Below are 27645 nucleotides of genomic sequence, written 5' to 3'. Positions count from 1 at the left end.
CTGCAGAGAGGCCAAGTATAAGATCAGTGCAGATTAGAGTCGGAAAACTAAAGCTAACAACATTATTTTAAATATTTTTTATGAATGAAGTCAATTTAATATGTCAAATTAAATTAAAGTTGTATTCATTTGCGTATAATTGCATAGAAATTATGTATGAATTAGTGCTTTAAATGTATTATTAAGTTGTTTATTGGCTAATTAATTTAAAATAGCATTACATAATTTGTATAAGTAGCATATAATGTAATTTGAAAACATGTTAATACATAATATTTATACTTATTTTTATATATGTGCAGTTTTAAATTGAATGTATAAAAAAATTACACTATAATTTAAGTTTGAATGCATATAATTGCATTTAAATTAGAATATGTAAAACATTTGTGCTTTAAATGCACATTTCAATCGTCATTTTGTAGTAATATATAATATATTTAATAAATAAGATTTTAGAATAAGAAAAAATGAATCAAGTGAACTATTGATATTGTAAGCATTATTATATTTATTGAAAAGGTAAATAATGTTAGTCAGGGTTCAGCTGCTTTAATGAATAAGACTGTAAGCTCAAGATATGACGGCATAAATTAATTTAAAGTGAGATGTGAAAATGGATGAAGTGTCAGTTGCAGCATTATAATTAAATCTGCTCAAGTTGGATCAAAGATGTATTTTAATGCATTGCTTTTTGCAGTGTTGAGCGTTTCAACCAATCACACACCTTTGTATCTGCAATGACTGCGATGACCACACAGAGGCACATGTGCACTAGAGAGATCTGCAGATGGTTTTATTATTTGTATGACTGAAAGGTCTGAAAACAGCTTTGGAATTACACACATTAGCAATAGAAAAGCTATTCTTCATCTTTCTCCCGTACAATGCTTGAGAATTTAAATGAAATGATGGGTAATAGAACATGAGTAGTCTGAAACAAGTAGCATTAAGAGCTGTTGAATCTGATTCTGCTGCATGATTCAGTTCTTGAGCCCCTCACAGAGCCGTTATGGAGGAGGTGTGTGTGTTAAAGGAACCTGGATGGTGAAGGTGTCTCTGGCAGCATCTGTCTGCAGGTGGATCTCCACTGGTGCTGGATCTCCTCCTGCTGTGATCATCTTGTGCCACAGTTTCTCCAGTGCATCGCTGCTGTTTGAGATGAGCTCTTGGATGAACACCTAACAGAGCGAATGTGTGCCAAAAAACACTGACCGTTAGACTGAGCTACAGACTGATCAATATATAGGACTTTACTTCCATTCATGCATTGTTATTATTATTATAATCTAAGAATTGTAATACAACCACAACAATAAGTGACACCTAATATGCGTAAAATGAGTGTGCCATGAAATAAGTAATGTAATGTATCGTATGCTGTAAAGATCGTGAGTGAAAACAAAAGAAAAAGAAAAGCTTACAGTGCATGAGTTGTTAGCGTGATGGGAACAAACTTCCTCTGTAAGTGATTTTAAAATGTAAGACAGTACCCAGATTTGAAGACTATAATAAGATTATAATAAGATTTCACTTCTACTGTTACATTTTTATTTTGGTAGGCTACTATGAGATGGACAGACTAAATTTTATAGATCTGTAACTCAGATGGGCTACCTGTTATTTTTATGGTATATATAAAAGTGTACATTTTTAAATGTGATTATTGGTACATTTATTCTGTATTTACCATACTTTCAAAACAGAAATTAAAATAGGAAAATATTCAATATAAAAATATTTAAAATAATTTTTTTTTTATCTGAGTAAAACAAAAGATTTTGCTTTCAAAAAGGCTTTTTCCAAAAAGTACATCTGGAAGTACATTACGTTTTATACAGTGATCAGGGTCGTCTTATAATCGGGTCAATACGACACATATACATATATGTATAAACTTTAATATTTTGGAATACTATTGGAATTTTAAATAACTATTTATTTATTAACTGTCATTTATTCCTGTGAGTCAAAGCTGTACTTTTAGCATCATTAATCCAGTCTTTAGTGTCACATGCTCCTTCAGAAATAATTCTGATGCTGATTTTATGCTATTGATATTGAAAACAATCATGCTGTTTTAGGATTCTTTGATGAATAAAAAGGAACCATAGCTTTTGAAATGTAAATCTTTGACATTATAGATGTCACTTTTGTTCAGTATAATGCTCCTCAAACATGAGTGTATGTTGAATGTTGTGGTGTCTCAGATGATGCTGTGGAGCGTCTCCTCTGCTCTCAGTCTGTTGTGTGCTGTAGGAGCGATGAGACACTGACAGCTGGAGCTCCACAGTCTTCAGGTCTGCTGTCTGACATTACTATCAACTGATGAAGAAAAGACAGGCAGAATTAAACAGCACTGATGTTTACTGACAAGAGGGTTTGGATTTGATCATTTTTACTGTATATGCTCGCTAGTCTTCACATCTGCATACAAAGATAAATATGGAGATTATTTACTGTCTGGGCAATAGACTTATTCTGCACTAATCCTGTTTATTTTTGTCAATGAGATAAATACAAATTTTTAACTGAAAAGCCCCATGAGAAACATTCAGAGAGAATTTGAGTAAACTTGATCTGATCATTTCTGCTTCTGCTGTAGTTTGAATGGAAACTAAGGCGTGACAGGCGAACACTGACTGAAAGGACCCCGCGGTCACTGACTGATGACGTCTGTGTGCAGTTTGACACATTGTGCAAAATGTTTTAATGAAATTTCTCGCGCGACTTTTGGAGAAAAAAAGAGAAAGAAAAACAATTTAATATTGGCAAAATATTTTATACAAAAACGTAGATTCCTTAAACTCCTCTCCTCTGTTTATCATATTTAGAAATTATACTTTTTTTAAATATCAGAAGCCCCTATGAAGTCAAAATGTAATAAATAGTTTATCTTGTAATATCGTTTATTGTATAAATGATTTTGACCCATTTCTATTATTATTAGTAGCTATTTATTAGTATTATTTATTATTATTTTTAACTTGTAGTAAATATATCTGCTCTGAATGAAAAACTGACTATTGATCTTGTAGTTTTGTAGTAAAGAGACATTTAAAATCTACTGGCTTCCTTCAAACTGATTGTAAAGATCTCAGCGCTCCGCAGAAGCCAGTAATATACAGTTAAAGCCTGAAGACACTCCTCATATGAACAGAGACTGGTTTCAGCAGCTGCAGGAGGATTAGGGCGTGTCTTTGTGAAAAGGCAGATTGTGAAAGTGAAACTGTCGCTGTAATGTTCTCCTTTCGATCTTTAATAACTCTCGTATCAATATTTTTTTTATATCAAATAATCATATAAATAATTTATTCAGAAACTCCTGTGAATACAGCAATGCTCAGCTGAAGGTAAGTCAAGAACCAACCGAAAAACACATCAGGTGTAATTTGCAGGTGGGACATGTCCCCATTACTTTTTGCAAGGGTAGATATAGGCCTACCTACCAACTTTTGAAAGTAATTGACAAATATCTTGAGGAAGGCATGTATTAAAGTGAAAACAAGATCAACAAATCATTATTCATGATCTAATTAGTGTGATAAACAAAACAAAAAATACATTTGACTCCTTACATATATGCATAACTCGAACAGCGTAAAACGAAGTGATTTGCAGCTGTCGCTTTTTTCGTATTTAGCTACATTATAGCATTTTATGCAAAAAAAAAAAATGGAGCGCTTCCTTGTGCTAAGTAGACCTGCCCTCTACTAAAGATTTTTTTTATAGTCTAAGTAGCACGTTGTGTTACATTGATTAATATAATAATATATTAACCATACTGTAATATAGGCATTCCGCGCTCAAGCTCGCGCATAAAGCATTGGCCTCAAAGCACCGGCAAAGTGATTCTGAACGAAAAGAAGACATTTTATTTACCTATTAATAAACTAGCTTTCTGAGTCAGTGTCGTACGATGCCCGGGAGGGAACATGGTCGGTTCACTTAGTTTGGCGTGGCCACAAAACAATAACTCGTGGGAACATCATATAATGTCGTGGCCTCGAGATGATATGTTGAGGGAACATGTTTTTTTTTTCGTGGCCACAAATTTAATGCGTAAACAAACTTGCGTGACAATAGAAACCTGGGATTATCACAGATGTAGCCTTTTCATTAATATTTTATTTTGAATTACGAAATTATTATATAATTTATTATAGAAAATAATAATAATAAACTTTGTGTAAGCTCGTTTGTCATTGAATCTTACTGTTTTATTGTTGTATTGCATTTTAATTAAAAATAACAATGAATCCATCTTTATTTTAGTCTTAAAAGGTGAAAGGTGTATGTAGGCCTATAGATGTAAGCAAAACAGACAATTATTTTTAATTGTAAAACCTGACAAGATCGCGAAAGTCGAAAGTGAAAGCATCAGAAGCCGGGTTTATAACAAAACAAAAGAGGAGCTCTGTTCACAACATTCAAATCATGAATAATAGCCTACTAATGATGGAAAAGAAAGGGTTAACCACTAAACGGTTAAAGGGTTTTCCCTGCCAGTGATCTTACACCCTTTTGAAATAATACAACATATAGATACAAGTTGTGCATTTGTGTCTTGCTTTGGACTAATTTAACCAGTTGATTTTAGATGTCAAGTCACCTTTATTTATATAGCGCTTTAAACAAAATACATTGCGTCAAAGCAACTGAACAACATTCATTAGGAAAACAGTGTGTCAATAATGCAAAATGACAGTTAAAGGCAGTTCATCATTGAATTCAGTGATGTCATCTCTGTTCAGTTAAATAGTGTCTGTGCATTTATTTGCAATCAAGTCAACGATATCGCTGTAGATGAAGTGACCCCAACTAAGCAAGCCAGAGGCGACAGCGGCAAGGAACCGAAACTCCATCGGTGACAGAATGGAGAAAAAAACCTTCTCCCAAGGGTTTTTTTCTCCATTCTGTCACCGATGGAGTTTCGGTTCCTTGCGGTTCGGTTCCTTAACTAGATGTGTAAGTGCAAGTATTCAGAGTGAACACATGAATGTTAACACGAGTTGACTGTTTATTATAATGTTTTATTTTCCTTTGTGTCCTTTAGAGATGAAGTTCATTTGTTTGACTGTGCTGTTTGTTAGCGGAATTACAGATTCATTATCAGGTAATTATTCACACCCATTAAAAAAAGAGCTGAAGTGTGTGTTCATGTTCATTCATTTTCTAGCTGAAATATATTTAGGCTATAATTAAAGTTTAGCTTATAGTTCAGGTGACCAAGTCAATGTACAATATGCCATTTATTACATGGCTACTTGGTTAGAATAAAGTTTACAAAGTTTAATAAAACAGAGGAAAAATGCATAAAAGCAGTTTTTTCAAGCAGAGATGATCGGACGTAGAGCTGTGTGGAGAAGGACAGTCACTGCTTTACATGTGAACGCTGTAGTCCTTGAAGGATGACAGTTCATCTGACACGAGGTTCACATTTAATTATACCTGCTCTCTTTCTCTTTAACAGAGCAGTATAAAGTCGTGGGATCTGCAGATCCTGTTCTTACTGTAGCTGGTGAAGATGTGATTCTGCCCTGTTCAGTCAAACCCAACACCAGTGTTGTGGACATGAGAGTGGAGTGGTTTAGATCTGATCAGAAAGACTCACAACTAGTTCATCTTTATCAGGATCATGAAGACAGAAACACAGATCAGATTGAGTCCTACAGAGGGAGAACAAAACTGAATCATCAAGAACTACAGAGAGGAGATGCATCACTCAAACTCTCATCAGTCCGAGTCTCTGATGAAGGACTTTATAAGTGTTTTATTGAGTCCAAATCCTGGTATGATGATACCACTGTTGATGTCAGAGTTGAAGGTGAGTAAACCAGTGAAAACTAAAGGCTGGAATACACAACTTCTAAAACCGTACACTTAACGACTTTGTAAATAATCACAAAATAAAGCTGGTCATCACACATTAAACGACTGAGGAATCACACACTACCAGACTTTCACGTTTTTCTGATAACAAACTCATGCAGAAACATGCATCTTGTTGCTAGGAGACACATGACAAATGAAAACAATATGTGTTCTAAAACTCAAAATATGTTTGGATGGAATCAAAGTCTGACTTTAAAAAAATCGTCCATCTTTGTCCATCATAAACTCCATGATTTTCTAGGAAATCTGTCAACTCAGATCTGCAGACTAGCTCTGACTTTCATCAACATCTTTCCAGAGTCAACTTCTCCAGACTGTAAATTGGGGGAAAATCAGGGCAAAAGTGGTGTAGTGTATTCCAGCCTTAACATGCTCTAACTAACTTAAAAAAGCCAGAACAACAACCGAATGATCTTCTTGTTGGTCTGTAGCTGTAGGACGCCCTCCAGTGATCACTGTAGATGGGTTTGATCATTCAGGAGGGCTTCATCTTCAGTGTGAATCTGAAGGCTGGAACCCTGAACCTGATCTTGAGTGGCTGGACAGTGAAGGAGTCAGTTTGAGTTCAGAAACTACAGAGACACACAGAAACACAGAGGGATTCAGTGTGAAACACACCACTACTGTACATCACAGTGACGACAAGATTCACTGCAGAGTCAAACTGAGACATCACATGCTGGAGGCACTGATTATCAGCTCAAGTAAGCACTGACACTTTTATTACTGTAATTTTTTCATCTTCTTGTGGTATTTTTGATGTAGTAAAATTATTTAATAATTATCAGCTTAGTCAATTACATTATGTAGAGCTAAAACATTTTACTGTCTATGTACAACTCAGAACTGAACATTGTATGTTTTAATAATTCCATTAAAATATGTTTATTTTACACAATGTGCTTAATTACTGTTTTGTTTTGCAGGTAATATGTTTAGTTCTTGGAGGACTTCAGTCATCATGATTTCAGTTGCTGTTGTGCTCAGTGTGATTGTTGGAATACTGATAGCTGTGTTTGCTCGTAAAAACAAAGGTAAAATACTTGTTTTCTTATTTCTTACATTTTATGTAAATAAGGCAGTATGGTGATGATTTTTAAGGCAAGTTCCCTTTCGGGGGAACTTTGAACTGCGTCCTCTAGGGGGCGCTTTGGGGAACACCTCATCGTGATCCGTATCTGAAGCATACATTGAAAAAACACCAACTTGTTGGCCGGCGACAGCCTCCGACGTCACTACTGGCGCGACTATAAATAAGCACCGGGAGAGCACGTCATTATCTTCTTCATCTTCACTGACTGTTTTGTTTGAAGTGTGCATCTGAAAGAACCAGTAAGGGCAATCTTTCTCTGTTTACCATGGCGACAACTAGTAAGCGTTTAGATGATTTGTGCATCCGTGTCAGCGTTATTTGACACACGATGACACACGCGATCTTTGCGTCATTTGTTTGGGTGAAGAGTACGCATGCGATGTCTTTGAGGAGGCAATCTGCGTGCATTGTGAGCGTTTTTTCAATGGAAAAAGCTCCGCTCTCGTTCGTCTCTTTTCTGAAAGAAAAGGGGAAAATAGGCAGTCATCTGCTTCCCGCGGTTCAGGACCTGTCTGCGCTGAGGCATTGAAGAGAACGAGCTTGTGAGAATACAGGAGGATCTGTCTGAATGGTTTAAAGAGGGACTTTCCCTTTCGCGCTCGTAAAAAAAAAAAAAAAAAAAAAAAAAGGGTGGCAGACGAGAGAGAGAGCCTCGGGAATATGATGTTATATCTTTAACACTTTGTGATACTGAGGTTAGTGCTCTGCTGGGTTTTTACCTGGGAAAAGCAGGAGATATTTGAGGATGGTGAAGAAGCTGAGGCTGAGCCTTCTCAATTCTCCTGTCCTGCGTATGTAGAGCTGTTGGAGGTTATTGAGCGAAAAATTACCTTTTGACCATAGACCTCCAGCTCAGGTGAGCCTTTCATTTCTGCATGATCTCCATACAGAGATTAAAAAGAAATGAAAGATGCCGTTTTCTTCTCGCATCCATCGGTTTCGGCATGACAGTAATGTGCCGACATCGAGGTGATGCGCGAAAGTGGCTATGAGGGAATGCCCCCTGTCTCGATCTGAGGATCAAAGACGGGCACAGAGGCTAGTGTCGCAACTCGCGCTCCTCCCCCACCTGCGGGCAGGGGTTAGAGGAATCGTGGGTCACGAGGAGGTAAGCAGAACCTAAGGGGTGTGATCTAGACAAGGTAGCGTTCTCGTCCGAATCGGAGTGATACCGAGGTATCTACTCGTTCCCTTTGGGGATTTTTAACCCTCTGGAGTCTAAGAGGTTATCAGGAGAAAATAGCCTCATAACGCGAATATGCGTTAATCGACTTCCGAGGTCTAACTTCTGCTTTTATCCTCCCCTTCCTAATTCCCCTGTAACCACCAGCTCTTCACCTGATCGAGGTTAGGTGGAAACCTCTCACATAATTCTCCTATGCTGGACTTTTTATGTTTTTTGGTTCTATGTTCATAGCAACCACCTGACTGATGGTCCAGACTAAAAGGAGGCGCCCTTTGAGCGGGGCTCCAGCGCAGGAGGGTGGGTGAGTAAATGTAACCCTATGTGTATTTAATTGCTGGTGGTTACGTGTCTACTAATAAACTAAGAAAGTTTCCTTTGCAGTGCTCAGTTACAGTGTTTACTAAACACTCGCCAGCACCTGCCATCCGGCTTCATGTTCCAGTATTAGGCGGCTGAGATCACAGGTTTCTGAGGGAGCCTCCTTGATCATCAGGCCTGGCACAGCACTGCAGGGAATTTCATGGATGTCCGGCCAGGTCACCCCGAGGGGTCTCCTGGCCTCTTAGGGGTGCTGTCGCATCTAGCGGGAAGTGGAGGTGGCAGTTACAGAAGTCTTCTTGTATATGCTGCCTCAGGTCATGCTCCCCTCTCCCGAGGTTTGCAAAATTGAGCTTGCCTCTCCCGTGAGATTCAGCACCTCTGCGATGCTTAGGAACCTTTCTCAAAACCACATGGTGCTCAGTGTGCACGTGAACACTTTGCACACTTTCTAAAAATCCACAAGTGGTAAGTTTGCACGCAAGACTCTGCAAACTTTCTGAAATACGATAAGGGTTACGCGCTCCGCTTCGTTCCCTTTCTTGAGATGATTAGACCTTGGATCCTTGGGCTCCATTCAGCCAGTGTGTATTTGTTTATACACCTCAAGCATCGCTTCCCTCAACATGAGGGGCTATTTGGGTGATTTTCATGTTCATTTAGCAGTGCTCCCCTTTTTCCAAAAGAGGGTTGCCTATGAGCTCGGAGTTCTCCTCTCATATGAGACTGAGTTCTCTGTTTTTTCCCCAGAGCGCTCCAGTATTGTTTCCATAGATCGAGTTGATGACTCTCAAACATACTGTTTTGAGATGCAACATTCCATCTGTGAGCTGCTCTATCAGAGTGCCACGAGAGCCCCTCCTTAGAACAGTATTTGAAAATCCATGCTATGGTAACTGTGCACGTGAAGTCTTTGCACACTTTCTGAAATCCACACTGTGGTAAGTTCACACGCTAGTATTCTGCGTTCTTTCTAAAATCCTCTATGGCGAGGGCTTGGCGCGGTTGCTTCGTGCCCTTTCTTGAGTTGGTAAAAGCCCCGTTCATCTTGGGCACCACTCCACCTATGTATCCTCGGATACCTATCTAAACAGGGTGTTGCTACTAGAGAACTGTCAAGACAGCTCTTTCAGTAAGCTTATGCGTAAGCTAGCGGTAGCCCCTGTGTGACAGGCAAGACTTGGTAGAAATGCTAGGTTCTTAGCCGTATCGCTTTAAAGGAAACTTTCCTGATTCCAAGCCTTCAGCTCTACCCTGGGCAGAGGCCCTAACAATTAAGTTGGGTATGTAGCTTAGGCCTTTTGGCTGTAAGGGGTACTGTCACAGACAGGGGCAGTGTCCCAGGGGCAACTCCCATGGAAATGGTAGAGTTGGTACTTAGTGCTCGCCATGATTCTGGCCTGCAATCCCCTCAGCATGGCGGCGTGGGTATACTGTTCCCCATAGTGACCCCTAGAGGATGCAGTTCAAAGTTCCCTCAAAAGGGAACTGTCTCAGGTGAGTAGGGAACGAGACACTGCGTCCTCTAGCTCCCTGCCATGCTTCGGACGCAAGCTTCAGACGAGGAAGATAATGACGTGCTCTCCCGGTGCTTATTTATAGTCGCGCCGGTAGTGACAACGGAGGCTGTCGCCGGCCAACAAGTTGGTGTTTTTTTACAATGTATGCTTCAGACATGGGTCACGACGAGGTGTTCCCCAAAGCGCCCCCTAGAGGACGCAGTGTCTTGTTCCCTACTCAGGGAACTATGGTTACATACGTAACCTGAGACAGTTTAATTTCATACACAATGGTAATTCAAAGTGCTTTACATAAAAAGTATTAAAATAATCATACAAATAATCACAACATTAAAAGCAAAGTATTAAAATATTAAAATGATAAAAAAATTTATTTAAAATTAATTTTAATTAATTTGAGAAGTAAAAAATTATGATTGTAAGGATGGTTACTCTACAGTGGTTCAGACTGTAGGATTGAAAAATGACTAAAGAAACGTTAACAGCACAATAGCATAAAATTTTCTATTTTCTTATCTATTAACCCTCACTGCCACTTTTTTTAGAGGTGTTTCAGACACATCTGTAGAACTGAACCGGATGTGTGGTTTGGTAAAGTGTGTTTTTTCGCCCAGTCACCCCAGCGTTGTCTTGAACTGAGGGCCTTCATGATGCCGCAGGGCCTGTCCTCTCATACCTGTGTTTGCTGTCCAGACAAGATTGAGATTCTGGATAAAAGCTGTGCAATGCCTGGCAGAAAATACTGATGATTTAATTTTTATCAATATGTTACTTCTAATAAACAGGGTGGCCGTGGGTCCTTAAAAGTCTTAAAATGTCTTAAATTCCTATTCCATGGGTCTTAAATACTTTTGGTCACAATTCTGCAAAACGTTCTCCTGTCTCTGACGGACTCAGTGACTGTTTACAATCACTAGACAGGCAGATTTCCCCCCAGCTGTAGTTACTGCTACAGTTAGCTGACCAGCCTCTTAGCTAGTTTAAAATGGGTTAATGCAAGTTTATTGAAAATTGCTTGAGAATTTTATTTGCCCGACCAGACAAATAGCCTGTTTGACAAAACATGACAATGGAGCTATTTGCCAAATATTCTCACGATTGCAAATGTTAAGATGATTTTAAGTAGTTAAGCAGTCATGTAATTAGGTTTCTTACATTTCAGACACAATATTGACTGTTTTGTACTGTTTCACAAACTAAAATAGTTCCAAACAAAGATCACAGCAGAAGTATTTGTTTGATTACTGTTTTTTACAATCACTTTGCTATGATTTTCAGAACCTTGATGTCATTTTTCAAAACTCTAAACACAAAACAGTTATCACTAGTAACACAGGCTGTCTAATGTTCTAAACACAATTGCCCGAGGGCTTTGGAAAGAAGGAAAAAAACGGTGCGCTGTGTGTTGCCATATGTGTGTGTGTGTGAACGTGAACTCACTGGCCGCGTTGACACATGCAACTACATGCCTACAGACATATTTAGCTGAATAAGCCAAATGAAGCGAGCGAAAAGTAGGCCCATTTCGAGAGAAAGGGCAACAAAGTTACTTGCAAAATATGCTACGCGGCATTGAAATTAAGCAGTAGTGCAAGTACAATGCATTATCACTTGCTACACAAACATCCACAAGCAAATGAAAGGCGCTTCCCAAAGCTGGTCACTCTAGTGAGATTTTATTTCTTTATTCCCGGGACATCTGTGCCATCGGAGAGGGTGTTTTCTGCCACGGGCTGTCCACAGGCCTTTTTTTTTTTTTTCGTGCGATTAATTGATTTATCGACTATTGCGCCAGGCCTAGCCATCTTAAAACTGAACTTACCTGAACATACTCAGTCCTCATTTGCTTCACTCTGTCTGCATTTCTTTCGAAAGGCACACGGTATAGTTGTTTTAGGGGGCTTTCACAATTGCAGTTTAGTGTGGAACGGGGCATGGTTCGCATGAAAAATCACTAATGTGAATGCTGTCATCGGACCCTGGTGCCACTGGGGTACCGAACCCGAGACTACCTGGAGAAGGTGGTCTGAGTTCGGTTGCTCCCGAACTGTGGTGCGGTTCGCGTGAATGTGCAAGCAACACGGACTCGAGTGCGCACTTGTTCAGGAAGTAAAGTATCCCCCGCATGCGTAACACTGTCGATATCCTTGTTTCCTCAACACAGCAGAGAGCAGAGGTTGATTTCACACACTCTTAAAAATCTAAATTAAATTAAAATTAAATATTTAAAAGTAATTATGCTGTGCATAATATCACACACACAAAAAAAAAATACAACTATGCTCAGTCACGTTGTTTCCTCCATGAGTTTTCCGTGTGCGTTTGCGATGACGTAAGGTGACTGCAAGCGCACCTGGGTTTGATACAACTATCGAGTGTGAAAGCAGACCAACGTTGCAGGTGGCGCTGGGAACAATCATGCTCGTGGCGAATTTCTGTAATGCGAATATCATTTCTGGCCCGTACCAAATCGACCACAGCCTGCTCTTGTTGGTCAGTTACAATTTTGCCTCTGCCTCCACTATTTGGCCTGGTCACAATTCTACAGGGAACATTAGAGTAAGAAGACACTTGGTCACATCACCTATTCTGTGATACACATCGGTATGCAGTCATTTGACAATCGAGAGTAGCATAATGTTTAGTGCATGCTGATAACTTACTGGTTCTCATTGTGGAAAGTTCTGATTATTGAAGCCACGGCTGACCTCCTGAGGTTTGGTTGTATCATTGTAGCTGCCTCAGTCATTGTCATGCCATGATTTATGGTCTACAACTATTGCCCTGATTTCATTGGACACTCTGTGATGTTGTTGCCGCTGTCTTGGTCCGTGGCCTTGTCCTCTACCATGTTCCCCTACACCTCTCAAACGAGGCCCACGACCACCTCTCAGAAGGGGTGCCTGTCCCCTACCATTCCTTTGACCAACATGTCTTCCTCGTCTTCCTCCAACCACTGCTTGACCTCCATTGTGACCTGGATCACCTGCTGGCTCCATGTTACGTATCACTGTGCTCTTGCAATTGGATCCCAATCAACTCTTTACTATATAATCATTCCACAATGTGCACTCAGTTATCTGTAACGATTTGGCAGAATTGGACAAACAATTACAAGTGCCTGCATCTATACAGTGCCGTACTGTCAATACTGTAAATAGTCTGAAAAGGTGGTACAGTATTTGGGGCCATAGACACAGTGTCTAATGAAGCATTATGATAAAATATTAAGCTACATCCATGGATATTGTAGTCTAATTGGTCATGCTCCACGCTAATTGGTGACAATGAATCTCGTTATCTTGAAACTTTCATGATTTACAATAAACATGGAAGATTGTTTGTCTGTTTCCATACAACTATGCATTAAGAGTAATTCAACAGTTACTTATCACTTTGAGCAGCTGTATCAATTGTAATCAATTTGCTGTATCAATCATTGTAAGGAAATGAATAGACACTCATTTGAAATGTAATGTGTGAAATGCTTTTTCAAATAGTAGTACTTTGATGTTAAGTTGTGTCTAATTGAACAGGTGATTTTTGTTGAATGAACAAATGATCTAAGTTTTATGTGCATTTTGATCATTGGTTGTGAGTTTTGTGTCTAGAGTTGTGAAAAATGACATCAAGGTTCTGAAAATAGTAAAAAAGTAATTGTAAAAAACTGTAAAGCCATAGTGTAAATTGTACATTTTAAGAATTTTACATGAAATATGATGCATACATTTATTAAGGTTTAAAATTTGACCTTTATACAAGTAAATAACATCCTGGGATTAATTTAAAAAATATGCAGATAAATGTCAAAGCTAATAGAACACAGATAAAACATTGCGTCAGAATAAATTGTTTACATCACCAAACAGTAAAAAACGGAGAGTCAACTCAACACTTAAAGTGTCGATTTTAACACTACTAAAGCTCATATATGGTCCCAATCTGTCTAGTGTTAAAAGTACACCGTTCGTAGTGTTGACTTTTTAGTGTTAATATAGCACTTATAGTGTAGAAAAATGACACTCCAAGTGTAAAGTGTAACACTCCAAGTGTTGTTAAAATTTTACACTCTGGGGTTTTTAACACCCCTGTTGTTGTTTTAAGTGTAATTAATAAAGTACTCTTTTCAGTGCAAACAAAAAATGCTATTGTATGGTGTTCATGTACAAGATCAGACAAAATCAAGAGTCTTCAGACAGATGTATACATTTCAACATTTATTGAACAAATGGGCAAAGTGGCAACTTTAAAAGCATATACCAGATGTGTAGAGGTTAATTAGTTACATTCATTAAGTGTTGCACAGAAAAAAGTACTTAATAAAACACAACATCATCAAATTTACCTAGACATGAACAAATATGACATGTAGATTTGAGTTGTGTAGCATCCATGAATGAATTTCCTCGTTGTCCCATCAGCGAGCAGGAATAGCTTTGTGGTCTCTTCTCTGTAATCAAGCTGTTCTTGTTATTGCCGGCAGATAAAAGACAAAAGTAACAGTCAAGGTTAGCTCTCCACCTGATTTTATTTATATTAGTTTTTCATAAACAACGCATCTGGCAATATTTTGAGGCAGACAATAAGTAGTGATAGAAATGTCCAAAATCTCGGGCATGATGCTTTTGTGGAGATATTTATGCGATATTGTCAGCTGATATGAAAAGTTTGTTGTATATTGTACTAATAAATAGCATTTTTGCTATTTCGCGAGTGTCAGTGGAGCGTGAGAAGCACATTTTATCGCTGCCCATGTTAATGAATCATTCATGCTGCTGCTGATCCATGAAGAGCAACACTAAAAGTATTTTCAACCACATCTTTATTTCTGTGTTACAGACATTTAAATAACATAAGTATTGGTATAAAAGTTTATAGTTTGGTTATAAACACTTATTCTCTACAATAGCGATCTAAGGGGCTGTTTACACCTGGCCACTTCATGCGTTTTCTCAGATCGGATAGCTATCTGATTTATCAAAACGGTTCCATTTACACCTGGTCACATGAATGTGTTTTTGCGAAACGGATTTAAATCCGATCTTCAATTCCCGCGCTATATGCAGATTTAATGGAGTGCACGTCACTGAAAGCAACAGATATGAGCTGCATTTTATTGATCATCAGCTAAAATTTCAAAATCAAAGACCGCAATAAGAGAGAGCGGCAACAGCACTGGTAAGATCATTTAGTTTCTCTACTATTAATGATGATGATTGTGTGTTAAGCGTTCGCAACTTACTTTCACTTTGATTTGCGATAGTTTGCACGTTGGTTTAATGAATATATGCTCAGCTTCTCATCTGGTGGTGCGTGTTCCAGTAGCGTCGTCATATCTGGCTATAACATTACATATAGCCTATAACACGCCCTCACATGTTTATTTTTTTAGCATTTTGGGGAGGAGTACAATTTACATATGTGGTTTTAAAAAACCAGATGCATTTACACTTGTCTAGTTTTGTCTGGAATGCGGCCCAGACCACCTCCTGAAGTGGTTTGAGCGATCGGATTCAAATCCGTCTCAAATGCGTTTCGGAGGGCATTTACACCTGGTCTTTTCACGATCGGATAGCTATCCGATCTGAGAGGACGCATGAAGTGGCCAGGTGTAAACGGCCCCAAAATGAAAGTATCATAACACTTGTATGTATTATAACATTATCCTCTTCCGCCAGCAGGTAGCGACAACTGCCGTTTAATATAATATCATATAATATTCATTTAAATAGAGGATTAGTTTTAAAAAGTACAAGTTGAATTCAAAATGATTTTTTTTTGTGTTTTTCAGATAAAATACTATTTTCCCCTATATATTTCATCATTGAGGATTTCTTTTAAAAAGTCTCAAAATCTTGTCTCATCTCTTTCTCGTGGGATAAGTGTCTCGTTACACCCCTAGTAGCTGTAGATCGGATCACTACAACCGGTGATAGAGCCAGAAACTCATGTAATTTGTGCACAAAACTAAACACTAACACATAACTAATCTAGGCAAACAAATACAGTCAGAATCACGGTCAGAAGAAATCAGCAACAAGATCATGGATAATGGAGAGGAACGCAGCCTTTAATCACTTTGTACAGACATCAAAGACACGGCAAAAACGTCACTAATCAGTGTAAGCTCTGACTACCGAGGATTAATTTGCTGTCCGTGGAAACCTTTGACCTAGCAAAGTTATTGCTGGGAATTTCATGTTCTTTAATATATTTTTGTAATGTTGATTTTTCTCCATTGTTAGCTACCACCAGTGTTTTGAGATTAAATATTTGACCTGGAAATGGTCTTTATATATTAACCAAGGCTCGATATTAATAACTCACCCCAGGGCCGTCGCAAATGGGGTGAAAGGTGGTGACTATTATAGGGGCCCACGGATGAGTGGGGGCCCCCGGCGATCTCAACTGTCTGGATGAGGCTAGCCTAAAAAGACGATCAGGACAGTTGACAGGCCAATGCTGCGTGTCCTCACGAAAGCTTGTTATTTTCATATGTTTTTAAGCCTGGCCACTTTCCAATTTAAACATTCAAAAGAGTTTAAATCATTCAAACACAAGACGTGGAAAAGCTGTATTGGTTACTCGCGCGCTGTGTTTGGTGCGCACGCATCTCAGTCTCAGAGCCGCGTCTGACACACAGCGACACTAAACCGAGCTCACCTTTGCGAAGTTCTCCTCGAACTTCTTCCTGCACCTGAACGAACAAATACAAATCGCAGTTTAAACAAACAGAAAAGGATGTGAAAAAGCCCATTTCAGCACCGCAGTGTTCTGGCATACAATACATACAAAATATGTCAAAATACCCGTCTTGGAAAGTATGTTCGAAAAAACTATTGGTTATGTCTTAAGTGAAAGTAAACAGTTGAGAAAAAAATCTGATGTGTATTATATTGGATGCATTCATTGTCTCTTAAACATACCGCGCCTAATTTAGCTACTGGCTGCTGTAATGTTAATCCAAGAAAATGAAAGAGAGAAAATCACTCACTGCTCTTGACTGAATTACTCCTTAGTTTTAACAAGAATGAGTGCACAGTCAAACCAAAAATTATTCAGACACCATATATTATTAAAAAAAAAAAAAAAAAAAAAGTTTTAATAGAAGGTTCAGGACACTATAATTAATTTAGGTAAGTGAGTATAGCAAAATAAAGCGAACTGTGACATATTATACCCCCAAAAAAACTTCATACAGTGGACAACTAGTGGAATTGATAGAAAAAAAATGGGACCAAAAATTATTCAGACACTCTGACCTCATGTTTTGCTTATATGTTTGTTTTTTTCTTTAATTGCTAATGCAACCTTTTCACACCGCAGACTGAACAGAATAAAGCATTGCTTGGTAATTGTTCAACAAAGTATTGATAGTTGTGTAAATATTGCCATAGTAACAGTTGTCTGAAGTTTGGTTTGATTGTTATCCATTAAATATCTTTCTATCAAAGTTATTTGATATTATCAAGATGAATTTGTTCTGACAGTTCAACTCTGATTTCTCATCATATTTTATTACCATTTTATAAACTAGAGCAAATAAACTGTGATAATGTAAGACATGTTGTCTGAATACATTTTGGTTTGACTGTTAATTGAATTTTTACAGTGAAGACTATGCAGTGCTATTTTATATTTAATTATTTGTTTTCTGTACCTGGACACCTACAAACATGAAACAACTTAAACATTGTGCAATTAGCACAAATAAATAAATAGAATGAACATATAAATTAAACAATTTCAAACCGGGCCCACTAGTACAACCTGCACCGGGGCCCCGCTGACCCCAGCTACGGCCCTGACTCACCCTCATGTCGTTCCAAACCCGTGAGACCTCCATTTATCTTTGGAAAACAGTTTAAGATATTTTAGATTTAGTCCGAGAGCTCTCAGTCCCTCCATTGAAACTGTCAATGATTTAGTGAGGCATCTATAAAAACAGTTACTTGCTTCATTTGTTGAATGAATCAGCTGTTTGAAGGAATCGGTTGAATCAATGATTCACTCATTAAGACAGTGACTTGCCACCACCTACTGGTGGTTTAATTTCATATTTAAAAGTATCATAGCATTTTTCCAACAGTTCATATTTTGTATGTCAAAAAAGTAAAACATTTATCTAATAACATTATTTATGCATTTGGACAGATGGGGTTTGTTGATACTGATTTCATTTTAATAATATCAACCATAATGTCTTATTATTCTAATTTAATGTATTGATCACATGTAAGAAGTCAACGTAAATGTAGACATCTACATTTAATCAGTTTAGAAAAATATTTTCCTTTATAAAGTTAAAAAGTGTAACAGCAATCAGTTTTAAGGCAAATATAAAAAATATGCTGATTAAAGTAATACCTGATAGAGCACTGATGAGACTGTTTCACAATAAATTACATTTCTTTTCCCCGGACAAGTAATTTTTTTACTCTGAAAAGTGAATGATTTATTCATTGTCCGAAGGACAAGCTCATGTCAAAGCTTAATGTCGAGCCCTGTATTAGCAATGTTATTGTTGTCAGTTTCATCCTCTTTAATATTAATTTTGTAATGTTGTTATTGTCTTTTTTTCATTGTTATAATGCACTTATAATATTTTTTAGATATAGATAGAAATGTCATCACTGTGTAAGTTTAGTCGTAAGTTTAGTCTTGAATTAAAAAAATTCATGTTTGCAATGTAACTATTATTTGATGTTTTTTCATTGATACAGTCATATTCACTTCTAGTGTTTTTTTTTATTATTATTATTAAATATTCGACCTAGTAGTGATATTGCTGTGCACTTCATGTTTTTCAATATTGGTTTTCTAAATTTACTTTATTATAAGTAAATATGCTTTAAAATAATAAGATGTGTTTTTTTTCAGTGTTACTAGCAAACATTAAGTTAATGTTAGTATTTTTTAAGTATTAACTGTCCATACATTGAAAAGAAGCTATTGTGGCTCTTTTTGGAGAATTAAATGTATTTATTTTTAAATATATTTAAAAAAAAAATACAAGATTAGGCTAACTGAATATATGTGATATCAAATAAGGGTTAGCACAAATGTAATCTAAATGTAATCCAAAAGTAATCAGATTACATTACCAAAAATGTGTAATCTAAGAGATGATATTACTGACTACAATTTTTTTTATGTAATCTGTAATTAGTAACTGATTAAAATTCATAAGTAATCTACCCAGCTCTATTATTTAATTAGAGAGAATTGGTCCCCAAACTAAAGTGTGATCAATAAGTTAATTCAGTATTAAGTCTGTTATCATCCACAAAATATTTATACTTGTATATTCATATACTTTTTTATACATCTTAGGTCATGTAATTTGTAGTAATTGTTCACAAATTATATTTGTATTTGTTGTCTGAATGCTGTTTTCTCTTGTCTTTATTCTTAATCTTCTTCAGATCACGATCGACTACAGAATGAGAAGAGAAGACTACAACATGGTGAATGTATCTTTATTACATTATTAATTCATTATTGATTTAAAGTGAAAAAGTGTGAAAGTGAAGTGACATTCAGCCAAGTATGGTGACCCATACTCAGAATTTGTGCTCTGTATTTAACCCATCCGAAGTGCACACACACAGAGCAGTGAACACACACACACACTGTGAGCACACACCCGGAGCAGTTGGGGGTTCGATGCTGCGGCGCCCGGGGAGCAGTTGGGGGTTCGATGCCTTGCTCAAGGGCACCTAAGTCGTGGTATTGAAGGTGGACCACGACTAAGTCAGCCATAAAACACTGTTCTAACTGTGTGTATTCATTTATTTTGTGTTTATCTTGGATCTGGTAAATGGTCACCAGTTGTTTATATAATGTATATTTATTCAGATACTGTCATGGCTGGTTGCAAAAACAATATAGAGCTGAATCTGAGCACAAGCAGGATTGTTTAGTGTAAAAACACAAAAGAAACAGAGCACACTGGTAAAAAACAGAAAACTGAGCAACCAACTTAAAAATGATTAATTATATTTATTAGAAGTTATTTTAAATGCTGTTAGTGAACTAGTAGTTGAGTAGATTTCCACAAACGCTCAATTTTACGACAGGTTTATTTATAATTCATTGAAGGAGTGGAGTTAAACAGAGAAGCTGCTCTGGGTTTCATTGGAGCAACTTCATCCAAGATTGAAAAAAGTACTCATTAAAATGTTGTTCTTAAATAATCAACACTATTGTTTGACAAAATAATGAAGGAATTTTCAAAAGCAGCACAAAAGTTTTCTTCAGAAAGGTAACTTAGGATGTGAGAGTTAAAGGAATACTCAACCCCAAACTACGGGTTTCAGCTTCGTTCATCTTCAGAACTCAAATACTCACAGTTGACCTCTTCACCGTCAAAAATTACAGACATAGGAAATGAAAGGAAAATATGAAAAAAATGTCAAGCTCAGTGAATCTTTTGGTGGTACAAACTACAAATCAGCCACCGGTCAGGAAAAAAAGTGTTCAGCAATCAAGAGGTGACTCTCTAGAATATCAGGAGTGTAAAATAGACACCCCCCCACACCACACACACACACACAAACACACACACACACACACACACGCAAACACAAACACACAGACATACACACATACACACACACACACACACACACACACAAACACACAGACATGCACACATACACACACACACACACACGCGCAAACACACACACACACACACATATTCACACAGAAATGAACTGGCAAGACTTCAACAGAGCAAATTTTGAAACTATATGAAATAAGATTTACTGAATTACATTAAATAAAATATCAATTAATTATGAAATGTTTGTATAAAGTGTTGTGAATGATCACTATCCATTCCTTATTTTGTTAGTTTTTTTTTTATTTTTTAATACTGAGTATCAAATTTTTTTCTAACAAGATTTTAATGTTTGACTGTAATCATAATGTCAAACCTGATACTTATCTAACCAAAAATATCTAAACCTTGACAAAAGGTAGTCTTTAAGAATGTTTAGATATATATCTAAATGCAAAACCTAAAAAAATTAAGAAATTATGTCTAAAAACAGCAAGAATCCAAAAGCCTCTGAAGAAGGCAAGTGTGACTCCTAAACGAAGAGGCCAGAGGGTTAAGACATATTATATAATGCTTAACGGATTACTACTTAATATATATTCAAATAGTTAGAAACATGAGATAATGTGCTTGTTAATGTTTACTAAACATTAGCTAATGATCAACAGATAAATAATGTCAATTACAATGTTCATAAATGTCATTAAACTTAATTCATATGATCATGCATGTTTTGAAAATCTACAGATGATTTTAACAGATGTTATACAATGACTGAAAGCTTTTGTTAATGTACAACACTATTGCTGCTGTATGGGGGGTGTTGGCGCGGTGGATAAGACACATGTCTTTGGTGTGAGAGACCCGGGTTTGAATCCACTGTGAGACACCAATGTGTCCCTGAGCGAGACACTTAACCCCTAGTTGCTCCAGAGGTGTGCGACCTCTGATATATATAGCAATTGTAAATCACTTTGGATAAAAGCGTCAGCTAAATGAATAAATGTAAAAGAGTAGAGGGGTCAGTTTTGGTTACTATAAGGGAACATGGTTCAATCTGTTTATATTACCTTGTTTTGATAAATTAACAAGTATTTGGAAAAATTATTTGTTTTCTCAACATGTATGGTCGTATCCGATGCACACGTTTATGGAGTAACAGTTCGCACATGGCTATGGCGTTAGCTTCTTATGGAGGTAAATCAGTAGCTAAACTCGAGAGGTTGAAGATCTGAATGTGAGAACTTGTCATTAATATTTTTATTTGTAAGTTAAAATTTACACTCACAGCTCTGATGTGAAAAGTTGAATCTTTCAATTTGCACACACAGACAATGATCAAAACACCCGTGTTTTGAATTGGAAGTTGTAGATTAATAGTCACAAATGTGTAGAATGACATTCACACAAAGAAAATGACATACACACATGTTTACGACATATTTACTTTTGCACTTTACTTCAGTTTTGCTGCACAACGTCAAGTCAGCACTTACAACCTCTCAGATCTGGAAGTACAAGTTCAAATCCTAGCGCTCTGACTTTTGCTTCTCTTTTTGCGGTATTCTGTTGCAAAACTCACTTGTGCACTTGTATATGCAGATGTGAGAGAGCAGAGCTGTGGGCGGGGCTTTGGTGCGAATGAAGACATTTTATTGGTCGATGCCCGACCAATGAACAACGCCAACTGTTTTCACTGAATGGAATATCCTTAGCTTTGACAGGATTTTAAGACACTGCATTCATTTTGCCATTCAGGTATTATCTAGTAGACAAATAATGCAACATATTTTATGTGTATATCCCACTGCATATTGCGGAGTAAACTCGCTGAACCAGAGCATGCTTTGATCTCACCGCCACGCGGTCACGTGGTTCATGGAGCTATCAATAGTACTAAACTCAATGTTTTGTCCATATGCTTGAAATGTAATAATTGGGACAGACAGCAGTTTCATTATTTTGCAGGGATTTCAAGTAATTTGTAACACACAAAGTGCATTGATTATGCATGGATAACTACGTTGACTATTGATTATGATTATGCGTTACAATAGCATTTTATACTGGAAAATGGAATAGCATTATGTTCTCATACTCCTCCTGGGCAATTAAATGTGACTAAACAATTAAGTGTAACTTTTAACCAATATAATAACTGTACTTCATGTTAACTTAGTCCTGTTTAGTTAATTTGAAGAGATCATGGTACTAAATAATATGCGCAATAATTATGATCCATGAATGACCATTTGAAATATAACATTTTCTTATATGGTTATTATTTATACTACAATAACTGTAGTATTTAGGTTTAAATTCCAGTACAAAGAGGCACGCTTTAAATTAGAGGCATTTGGTGGCCAGAAAGATAATATTCATATGCAATTCCAGTGCTTAAACACTAGATGGCCTTGTTGATGTTTAATAAATACATGTATTTAGCTCTACTAGTTGCTCAAAACAGTATTTCTGGTCATAAGTGCTTATTTTTTAGGTTTTGCTGTTTAATGTACATTTAGATATTATTAAACACTCGATTTTTATTAAAAAAATAAATAATAATAATGTTGCATTTAAAATGGTTCATTACTGACAAGCAAATTAGGAATTTAACCCAATCAAGAAGTTACAATTATTTTTACAAAACATAAAAATAATAAAAACAGCATTATATTGCAACTCTGGTAGAGTGATATGCAGTGGGATATACACATAAAATATGTTGCATTATTTGTCTACTAGATAATACCTGAATGGCAAAATGAATGCAGTGTCTTAAAATCTTGTCAAAGCTAAGGATATTCAGTGAAAACAATAGGCGTTGTTCATTGGTCGGGCATCGACCAATAAAATGTCTTCACTCGCACCAAAGCCCCGCCCACAGCTCTGCTCTCTCACATCTGCATATACAAGTGCACAAGTGAGTTTTGCAACAGAATACCGCAAAAAGAGAAGCAAAAGTCAGAGCGCTAGGATTTGAACTTGTACTTCCAGATCTGAGAGGTTGTAAGTGCCGACTTGACGTTGTGCAGCGAAACTGAAGTAAAGTGCAAAAGTAAATACGTCGTAAACATGTGTGTATGTTTTTTTCTTTGTGTGAATGTCATTCTACACATTTGTGACTATTAATCTACAACTTCCAATTCAAAACACGAGTGTTTTGATCATTGTCTGTGTGTGCAAATTGAAAGATTCAACTTTTCACATCAGAGCCATGAGTGTAAATTTTAACTTACAAATACAAATATTAATATGACAAGTTCTCACATTCAGATCTTCAACCTCTCGAGTTTTGCTACTGATTTACCTTTATAGCTCCTCTTCAGTAGAATCTCCGTGGCCGATTTAACCAGCTCCAAAACAAAGCTCACTCTCCCGTTTTAACAGGGTAACACACTGACAAAAAAAAAAAAAAAATTAAAAAGATAATCCTCCTGGCTCTTAACTTTGATTACCAGTAATGTAATCAATCGTGCAGAACTTACAACTAGCTCATAGCTCTCTCTATCTTTTTTTTTTCCGTCACCTCTTTCCGTCTCTCTCTGTTTCTTTAGTCCCGCCCCCTCAAAAATCCGGTAGGTTGCCAAACTGCTCTCTGGATGGCACTGATTGGATAACAAACAAAACTGACACCTAGCCACCCAATGCACAACAGAGGATATTTCAACCCCTTACAATTTTATAACTCAATAACAAATATGAATTAATATTAAATATTAATAACAAAAAGGTATTACACACCAAGAACAATTGAACTGGCCCATATTTCAGAATATACTGTATTTCTGTTAACAGAACACAATAAACAATATATAAATTTAGCAGGGTGCAAATAAGCTGAGCAGATCTGTCATGGAGCATAAGTTACTGTTTTGATGATCACAGCTAAAAGACAAACACTTTCATGTTACCTGAACCCGGAGTTATAACAAACTAAACTGAATTCATCTGTCAGCTAAATCAGCTTCCTGATACACTCAGCCCCTGATACACTCTCCTGTGATGTTAACACACACTATACACACAACTACATGATCAGTACTTGTTTGTCAGAGTAATAAACATGACAGAATTTAATGTTCTTTTCTCATCTTTTTCTGAATTTTCTTTAGAACGTGATCAACGTTTACAACGTCTGAAGACAATCATACATAAAGGTAAATTTTATTTATGTGGCTTGGTTAAAACATAAATTCATTACCTTTAAAATGACCTTTGAGATGCTGTGCATTCATATGTGTATTCAGTTCATTGTAATTTTTGTTTTGTTGGTCTTCAAGAGATGATTTCATTATTGATCTAAAGATGAAGCTTTCATAACTTCATACTTTCTGTTTTTAGCTCTCACACATTCAAGAACACACAAGGATGAGTAAAAGGCATAATTGTTTATTTTAATTAAAGGCATGTTTCATGGCAGAATTATTTATTTTAATATACATTATAGTAATTGTTTGTTTTACATTACCAAATATAAGAAAGACAAAAAAATCAACACAAGGATTCAAAAATGAACAACAAAATGACTCTCAAACTAAAAGCAGATGAAGTGAAGCAGGAAAAATCAGAACATTTCAGTCTATCAGTAATAGATAAGATGTCAAAATTATGAACATTATTGTTTATAATATAATGTATTAAATGATAAGTGGTGTATCTTTATTTTTTTTTGCTTGTTTTGTAAAGTTCTTGTAATTGCTATAAAAATAAGTAACTTTCTTTACTTCATTAGAACTAACATGAACAAATAATTAATAAATGATTCATAAAGATGTGTAAATAGAAGATGTCTATACAACAGACATAGACCAAATATATGAACTTTACAGACTGTGATTATGAGTTAATGTAAAATATATAACATGAATAGTTCAGTGAATAATAAAGAGTTAAAAATTACTGATTAAGCAATTTTTTTTTACAACATTTGTAAATGTAAAGAAGAGCATTAGGTGAAATGAACTGAAGTTTAATGACATTTGTTAGTATTCACAAGTACAGTAACAAATAAGCTTGTAATCATTGTTTAATTTCTGTTCAAAGTATTTGTAATTTTTTTTAAAGTGCATGATCATATGAATTGAATGTTTAATGATATTTTTAAGTATTTATACTTAAGTATTATACACACAACTACATGATCAGTACTTGTTTGTCAGAGTAATAAACATGACAGAATTTAATCTTCTTTTCTCGTCTTTTTCAGATTTTTCTTCAGAAAATGATCAACTTTTACAACTTCTGAAGACAATCATACATAAAGGTGAATTTGTTTTATATTACTTAATTCAAATATGAATTCATTAGCTTTAAATAACCTTTGACATGCTGTGCATTGATATGTGTATTCAGTTCATTATACTTTATTATAAGATATATAAACTGTATAAAGTCTTCCTGGGTTTTGTTGGTCTTCAAGAGATGATTTCATTATTCATCTAAAGATGAAGCTTTCATAACTTCATATTTCTGTTTTTAGCTCTCACACATTCAAGAAAACAATTGTTTCAAGACATAATTGTTTATTTTAATTAAAGGCATGTTCCATGGCATAATTATTTATTTTAATATACATTATTTATAATCATTTATAATATAATGTATTAAACAATAAGTGGTGTATCTTTATTTTAGTTTGTCTTGTAAAGTTCTCATGATTCCTATCAAAATAAGTAATTATCTTTATTTCATGATATATTCATCTGTAAAGCAGATTTTTCTATATTTTCCACAGTGAATGTGATTCTGGATGCTGATACGGCTCATCCTCGTCTCACCGTGTCTGAAGATGGGAAACAAGTGAGAGATGGAAAGAGTCGAACAGAAAGAGTGGATGGAGGAAAAGACAGATTTGATGAATATCTTGGTGTTCTTGGGAAGGAAGGATTCTCCTCGGGGTGTTTTTACTTTGAGGTTCAGGTGAAGGGACAAACTAAGTGGGATTTAGGAGTGACCAGAGAATCTGTGAACAGGACGGGGTGGATCAGTCCGAGTCCTGAGGATGGACACTGGACTGTGAGTCTGAGAGGTGGGAAGTATTGGGCTCTTGAGTCTTCACTTGTCTCTCTTTCTCTGAGTGTGAATCCTCAGAGGGTCGGTGTGTTTGTGGATTATGAGAAGGGTCTCGTCTCCTTTTGTGATGTGGAGTCCATGTCTCATATCTACTCTTTCACTAATCAGTCTTTTAATGAGAAACTCTATCCATTTGTTAGTTTGGGGTATTGGAGTAATGAAGACCCCACTCCACTGATTATCTGTGATGATTATTAATGAGATCAGTGACTGAATTTACACGATCCACTGAAATCAACCAAAATACAATTTAAACAGTGTAACAGCAATAAATATTAAATATTATTTGCACTTCCAGTCAAAAATATGGCCACACAAGGGTGATTTTATGTTTTCTGTGATCTTAAAATGTTTTGGTTTTAAGACGTCTGCTTTAAATGTGTAAAATTACTTTTTTTTTTTAAATAAATATAAATAATGCCTATATATACATATGAATTTCTTTATGAGACAGAGGCTTTACTTTATGATGAATAATGTTTTGATCTGGAGCAGATGATGAATAAAAGCATCATGAAGATCTCATCGTGCAGTTAACTGTCTCATATTGACGCTAGAGGGTGCCATATGCGTAGGATGTTGACGAAATGTCAAAAGGGTCAGTATATGACGCCTTGGGATGAGAATACGTTAGTTTATCACAAGAGATCAAGTACATGAGAATCTTAAAATCAGGTATTTTATAAACCTGTAAGAACTTGTAGAACTCGTGGATCATCAGACATGCTTCATTTGATTTAAAGGGAGAGCTCACCGAAAAGTAAATAGTTTGCCATCTTTTACTCACCGTCATTTCATTTCAAGCTTCCTTGTTTGGTTGTAATGTTGTTTCAATAAATGAAAAATACTACTTTTTTTTTTCAAACTTTATTATGAACAATGCACAGGACAATAAGTACAGAGAACACTACAAATACTGTGCAACCTGCACAACAAAAAAAGACATGTACAGACCAGAGGATAAAAGCATATTACTTTATAGAAGGGGAAAATT

The 27645-nt window shown here is 36.3% G+C and overlaps 1 protein-coding gene and 1 long non-coding RNA gene across 12 annotated transcripts in view; one reads left to right on the top strand and one right to left on the bottom strand.

Annotated features, from left to right (window-relative positions):
* The window catches only part of LOC132149565 (butyrophilin subfamily 1 member A1), a 98832-nt gene that overhangs the window by 26386 nt on the left and 44801 nt on the right, over nucleotides 1–27645 (top strand). For 4 of the 11 annotated variants that reach the window (XM_059558922.1, XM_059558932.1, XM_059558924.1 and 1 more), the window contains one exon: nucleotides 19438–19479. The exons of 2 other annotated variants lie outside the window; for them this stretch is intronic. In XM_059558922.1, coding sequence (XP_059414905.1) covers nucleotides 19438–19479 — 42 coding nt within the window. Of the gene's footprint in view, nucleotides 1–3205; nucleotides 3354–5056; nucleotides 5117–5473; nucleotides 5828–6326; nucleotides 6600–6821; nucleotides 6930–19437; nucleotides 19480–25797; nucleotides 25843–26313; nucleotides 27154–27645 lie in introns of those variants that run through there. 5 more of the 11 variants (XM_059558930.1, XM_059558925.1, XM_059558934.1 and 2 more) reach the window with 4 other exon arrangements.
* The window catches only part of LOC132149568 (uncharacterized), a 78446-nt gene that overhangs the window by 7835 nt on the left and 42966 nt on the right, over nucleotides 1–27645 (bottom strand). The window contains exon 2 of the long non-coding RNA XR_009435039.1: nucleotides 24557–24606. This is a non-coding gene — a long non-coding RNA (uncharacterized LOC132149568). The remainder of the gene's footprint in view (nucleotides 1–24556; nucleotides 24607–27645) is intronic.

The sequence above is a fragment of the Carassius carassius genome, chromosome 9, assembly GCF_963082965.1.
Source record: "Carassius carassius chromosome 9, fCarCar2.1, whole genome shotgun sequence".
NCBI lineage: Eukaryota > Metazoa > Chordata > Actinopteri > Cypriniformes > Cyprinidae > Carassius > Carassius carassius.
The sequence above is the reverse complement of the archived record's forward strand: the minus strand, read 5'-3'. Positions and strand labels throughout refer to the sequence as shown.